The sequence below is a fragment of the Parasteatoda tepidariorum genome, chromosome 8 (assembly GCF_043381705.1).
Source record: "Parasteatoda tepidariorum isolate YZ-2023 chromosome 8, CAS_Ptep_4.0, whole genome shotgun sequence".
Taxonomy (NCBI): Eukaryota; Metazoa; Arthropoda; class Arachnida; order Araneae; family Theridiidae; genus Parasteatoda; species Parasteatoda tepidariorum.
The window spans coordinates 88,046,461-88,053,418 of NC_092211.1; the positions used below are offsets into that span (position 1 = coordinate 88,046,461).

Genomic DNA, 6,958 nt, shown 5'->3' on the forward strand with positions numbered 1-6,958 from the left:
TACCATATACACTAATTAGCATATTTGAGACTACCACCCCTCCAAACCATTCAGATTTAGTCCTTGTATGTGAAGATACGAACATTAGATCAAAAGTCATTCTGAGAAGTTATTTTTTGTTTCTTTTTGCGCACTATACAATAATCACTTTCAGGAACATTAAAGTACGAGTAAAATATTTTTTAATACACCAGTTGTGCAAATACTATTAGTTCCGTTGCCTTTTTTTATGGAATTCAAACTGTAGAATTTTTTAGCTCTCTTGTAGAGCATTTCTTAGCTTTTTTCAAATTCCACAGAAATGTTTAGATTTAGTTTGAGGTATATCACACCTTTTGGTGATCTATTTAAATCTATAAGGGGTAAGTTTTTTCAGAATAAATAAAATAAAATTATGAATTAGAAGTAATGAATAAGAATAAAATTAGAATTAATGAATTAGAATAAAAGTTATGAAATAAAATTAATGATTCCGAATAAATATTATGAAATTGAATAAATAAATTTGAATAAAAATTATAAACTAGAACTAAATTAGAAGTAATATTATGATTTAGAATTAGTAATCAGAAATAAATATTCTAATTCCTATAAAACAAACAGTATACAATTTTGTTTCATATACATTTTTATTTAATAATGCTGCTATTCGTATAAACTATTTTTGACATGGATGCAGATCTTTCATGGAATGCTCCTACTTTTCTAGGTGATTATATTTGAGTATTACAATTCTAGTAATAATTTCAGATGATTTCTAGCAGTTTTTGGCAAACTTTGCATTAGCTACTTTCGCAAATAATTTCCCGGAGTATATCATCTTTTACTATCTTAAATTATATTCCTTAAATCAACTGTTTCTCTTGACCAGGAAATAACACTCTTTGAAAAATAAATTAAGTTATAACTAATCATTTCCATACTCATGGATTTTGAAATTAAAATTTTATCTCTATTGTAGATAGAATCAATGATGATCTCTTTAAGTATCATTAAGTCTTTATTTACGCTTAATTTCAAAACAACATGAGAGCGAGCGCAAGGACGCAAACAGTTTATTTTATTTAATAACGGGCGTTCCACAGCCTACTCATTTTTTTTTTTTTTTTTTTTTTTTTTTTTTTTTTTTTTTGGTTTAAAACTATCGAAGTTTAGCTCCTTGTAATTTTAACCCAATCTTGAGGACAAGGAAACACTTTGATTAAGCATTGGGACAAACTAGCCTTCTTGGAGGACTGTTTGGTGGAACTAACCCTCAGTTGCGTTGCATAAAGAGGCAAACCACGTAAACTTCCGCGAGTAGCACGATGGCATTATTCGCCTACCACTGAGTTTATTTTAACTATAATCAGTGCGAGTGATAGAGATCAGAATTCAGATCGACCAGCCATAGCTTAAATTTGAACCTAAGTCAGCTGAGGTGAGCGCGCCAACCCTTGAATCACTGTGACTGACAGAAACAGGTAAACTGATACAGTTATGAGCCGTTTTTAAGTAATAATCTAAAAGCTTTCTCATCCAAAAAATCATCCTTCCTTCTCAGATTATTAAAGGACCTTTCTCTGTCAGTCTGATGGCTGAGGGATCAACGGTGATTCATTGTGCGACGGGAAATTGCTCCGTTCCCTGTGGCATGCTGTAAAAGTGACAACGGCGGAAACAACCCCAAGAATCCTGTCAAAAGAGGCATTTCTATTCAATAGAAGACAAAAGACAGTAACATTTTAAAAACCATTATTTTTATCATAAAGTCAACTTTTAATGAAGAATAAAATATTATTTTTAATCAAATTTAAAGACGAAGGTTTACAATATTAAAATTTAAATGCTGTTTACATTTAAAAAACTGGAAAAAAATTGTCTTAAAAATCTATTTTTTTAACAAGTATTTTTTTCTTTTTGCCTTCTCCAGAGCGTTATGCATATTTTCTTACTTTTTTCCCTAGAGTATCTAATCAAAGTGTTTTCGCCAGGCATCCATGCATTCCTTTTCGCCTCTGTCCATCTGTAACGCTTTTGGTCTAGTTTACGGATAAAGAGTTGATAGAAAAAATGGAAAAACTTTTCTTCATTTTCACTCAATTTGGTTAAAAAAAAGACAAGAAGTTTCGTATGTGGTAAAACTTATTTCGACAAAAATTTATAATGCAGTGACAAAAATATTTGTCAATAGAATATTATGACACTGATTTAGATTATAACTTATCACAAGCCGAACTAATTCCATTTGAACACTTCTGATTCTATATATTAAAGAACTATTTTTTTTTAAAAAAAAACAAGAAAAAGAACAGAATTTTTCGGAAAATCGCTATTAATAAAGGAAATGTTATCTTTTTATTCGTAAATTCAAAAGATAAGTATCTTTAAGTTGAAAAGCTGCAAGTTAAGTTGCTAGTAAGTTAGTTTAAGTTGAAAATTTAAGTTGTAAGGTGGAAAGTAAATTAAGAAGATGTGCAAATGTATCATTTGCAATAATTTCATGTTCATAAATATTTACTATCCAGTAATAAGAGACTTCCGATGTATGTGTGCGTGTAGGATATTGATATCAAGCTATTTTTTTATAATACTTTTGCACAATTTCATTATCTTTAACAATTATGATTTCATAATTTTTTTATTCTCCTTTTATTTTATAACATGAAAAGTAAATTCAACTAAAATATTCGTAATTTTTATCGAAAATGTAAGAATACTAAAATTTGCAGTTTGCATTTACTTTATGTTAATGTAAAACATTTTTTAGTTATTCATTTTCAGTTTATGCATGCATTAAAATCAAATTAAGAACTCTACTAGATGCCGTTACAGTCCTGCGAATTCAACTGTCTGGCATAAAAAAACAATTTTAAGACTAATATTGATAAAACGACTTATTAAAAAAAGTTTCCTTTTTCATTCATTCATCAAATATTTTTAAAATAATTAATAAAATTTTGATCATTACACAATTCCAAAATAATTAAGAGTCTTCCATTAATTAATGTATTCAAAATTGCTGATGAAATTTATCAATTACATCTTGGGGTTCTGCCAAAAGTGCTCTATCATTTAGGGTTCCACAAGTCAAAAAAAATTGGAACCGCTGCTCTAGATCATTGTTTCAACAGCTGAATCGCTGATTAAAATTTATATTAGAATTAGAGGACTAAGCAAGCTGTTCTCAACCGCTCACCAACCCCAGTGATTGCTTCGCAATAATTGTCGTTCATTTGCAGAAAACAGTTTTTCTACTAAAGTTATTCACTTTCATGTATATACTAAAAGCAATTCTGTTTGATTACGCTTGTGCTTCCACTACCTATGTCCAAATATTATTATCTTTTAGTATAATAAATATTTGGATTTATTGGTAAACAGGGGTAATTTCTTTAAGTAATCATTTCTTAAAATAACATTTATATTGTTATAAATGTTGTTCAAGCAAATGATCGATGAGTTTTCAAACAAATTTCGTAAATCACATAATTTAATCACGAAAGTATAAAATCACATTATTTAATATTTTCGCTTACCAAATAGGATATATTAAATACAATTTGTGCATGCATCCCATTGTGCATAAAACTGATCGTTTAGTTCAAATTCATTTAACAGATCTCTTTAACTGTTATTTATAACAGTGTATTGATGTAGTTTTCACTAAAAGTAATATTTGTAAAAAGGTTAATGAGATTAGACCACCTTTCTAAATAACTTTATCTTAAAATGTAGAGTAGAATTAAATTGCAATAATAAAAAAAAACTATTTTCTTAGTTTTAAACTCGTGAATTAAAAGCTTAGTAATAACAGTAAGTAATACTAATACAATACAGTGAAACCTCATCTTACAGACACTCCTAAAAAACGGACTACTCTCATATTTTTTATTTTCCTTGATTCTTCTATAAATATGCACCTTTACCGCAATGCGGACACTCCCATAACCGGACAGTCTGAACCGTTATTTTTTATCTCTTCCAACGGGATACCAATTTTTCTAAATTTTGAAACCAAAAATTATTCCTGCTTTAAATTCTAAGAAGAAAAAAAAAGGAATGTATCACAAACGGGTTGGTCGCTATGGCCTCCGGCCACGCACCAACCAACCAAAATCACCATAGTGATATTTTTCCTCTACTTGTTGCTGAGGGTGGCAACGGGTGAGTGAGATGGAGGGGGCATGTGTTTTAAAAATGTAACCAAGTAGTGTGTTTTTTAGAAGGGAGAAACTATCTCCTATAATTGTACGATGTATAAATTGTGTTTTAACATTTTTAATAAAGTCTTATAACTGAAGCTTTTAAAAAGTGTTATAAATGTAAATTGTTTGCCTTATCCATCACTAAAATATTGTTCAAGGCAGAAGAATTAATCATTCTATTATCACCTTCCTCTATCCTAGCAATGAAAGGAGAAAAAATAATACTACTCACATGAAATATTTCAGACAGTGGCATCTCTTGATCTGGAAGGTACTGGTTATGCGACCCCCCCCCCACAAGCTGAAATGACCCTTTAATGGCTTTTAACTCCCCCACATAAAATTTCTTTCTACTTCTAATCAATTTGAAGACTGTTTTTAACACAGCTAGGTGAAAAATAAAAATAATAAAAAACAAGAAAACAGAAATCTAACATTATGGCGTTTATATAAAGGGAACATTTTTTCAGACATTTGACTGATGATCAATTTTGAATTAAACAACTTCGCGTCATGCCGTGCAGTTATGCACTGCTGCTTTATTTTTTTTCTCTGCATAGTGGAGGTTTATCTTTAAGGAAGTATTATCAAGTGATGGGAAGGTGATTGGGGGGTAAAGTTAATAATTAAACTGATTGAGCAATTGACATAGGATTCAAAGCGCCTATTCGGTATTGACTAACTTCATTTTCTGTGTCACTAAGTGAAACATATTCATTTCTCTGTAGCTACATCTTAAACCAGGGATGGGCAAACGTTTTTGGCCGAGGACCAAAAGTTGAAAAAAGAGATTAATGGGCCAAGTGAAAACTTTTGAAATTAAAAGAAACGATACACAATTTTTAATTTAAATATTTAATGAGATGAATGAAATTGCGATATCATTTTTAAAAGTTCCTTATATGGAGGTTCGATGTACTTATTTTAAGGAAGGAGGAAAATTGTTTGTCAGTTAGTCTACTTCTGAAATGATTTTTTCTAAGATTCATAGTTGAAAACACTTGTTCACATATATAAGATGAAGTAAACATAGAACTGATATTCTGGGCATGATATATTAAAATTGGGAAACTAGCTTTTGGTAATGATTTGCAAAACTCAATCAGTACTTTATTAAAAAAAAAAAAAACTAGCTTTTAACAAAGCAGACAAGTATGTATAATGTATATTGTTTATATTTGCCACGGATCGGCAAATTAAAATTCTATCCGCGGGCTGGATAAAACGGCCGTTGTTTGCCCATCCCTGTCTTAAACTATCTTTCATTTTCATCACATTTTTTAATTTATTATTTTTGTATTTAAAAAGTAATTTTTTTAAAGTTTAAATAAATATCGTTGTGAATAGCTGTTGTTGATTATTTAAATATATTTCAATATCATTGCAATTATTCTAGAAACAATTTATGGCGTTAAACATATAGTTATTAGTTTACCTTTTTCCATAAACGGACAACTGTCATAGAGGACAATTTTTTCACCCCAAGAGTGTTCGTTCAACAGAGCTTTCACTGTAACCGTAATGCCAGTAGTGCCTACTTCCAAAATAAATTAAGGATCGTTGGAATAAAGCAAATAGTGTAAAGATTCGCTTTGTTACTTTTCTCCTAAGCGAATTCTTCATTATATTTGCTTTTTATTACAGAGCTTATTTTTTATAACGATTATTTACGATTTCCCTAAATGAATAACTTCCTTTTTTTCCATTAATTTTACTTTTTAAAACAAACGTTATTCTTTTTAAATACAACTTATTAATATCAACATTAACTAAGCATCATTAGTGTGAATAATATTATGGCAATTCTTCATGCTCCTCTTAAATGAATTAATACCATTTCCCCATAAATTTTGCTTTCTAGCACATACCTTTTTTTGCTTTTATCATTGGTTTTAAATTATTTATTTTTTTAGAAACATATTTTAAACACCTAACATTAAACAAAATAAACATGTGATTTTAAAAAACTTGTGAAATAATTTGGCGTCATAGCATACTTCCAGCTTAAGTTTATCCGACATGGTAAGTCTCGGTAATAGACTCCTAATTTTTAGCACTTGAAACATGTTGACTTTTATTGCTATCTTTATGTTTTTGCAGTAAATAAAGTTTACACATCATTATGTATAATGAATGACGGATTTTTAGATAACGTATACATTTCAAAATTGGATCATTTTCAGATACAAAATTTAATTTAAAAATATAATTTTCATGTCATTTATTATTTTTATTGTATACCTTTTATGTGATTTCAATATACGCTAAAATAAACTATTACACTAATAGTGTAACAATCAAAAAGTGTATTATACTTTCCATTTTTAGTTGAAAGAAAGAGTTTTGGGGGAGGACGAAATTATTCAGACCAAAAAAGAAACTATAGAACGAGGAACATCACAGAAGCCGATATTCCTAAAATAGCAGAAATCCGAAAAACACTGAAACTTCACGATTGCAAACCCAGTCTTTATTCCTTCTATGAACTGGATCCGGAAGCGATTATTGTAGCTGAAGATCGTGATGGTAAAAAGTGTTTAACCTCACGAATTAAATAATAAAATGAAAATTGTGAATCTAATTCCAATTTCTTTCCAGGTAACATTATTGGAACACATTCTATGTTAAATTTCGCAAATGGATTGTATATATCCGGACTGACGTATGTTCACCAAGACTACAGAAAAAGCAATCTTGCACTTGAAGTAAGAGCAATACAACAACAGCAATTCATATATATATATTGTGCATGAAACTGATCGTTTAGTTCA

At 29.4% G+C, this 6,958-nt stretch overlaps 1 protein-coding gene across 1 annotated transcript in view; it reads left to right on the plus strand.

Moving 5' to 3' along the window:
• The first annotated feature begins 211 nt into the window (after nt 1–211).
• LOC107438416 (uncharacterized) overlaps nt 212–6,958 on the plus strand; it is a 10,508-nt gene continuing 3,761 nt past the window's right edge. The window contains exons 1-3 of the mRNA XM_016050707.3: nt 212–362; nt 6,516–6,713; nt 6,786–6,892. Coding sequence (XP_015906193.2) covers nt 302–362; nt 6,516–6,713; nt 6,786–6,892 — 366 coding nt within the window. The 5' untranslated portion in view covers nt 212–301. The remainder of the gene's footprint in view (nt 363–6,515; nt 6,714–6,785; nt 6,893–6,958) is intronic.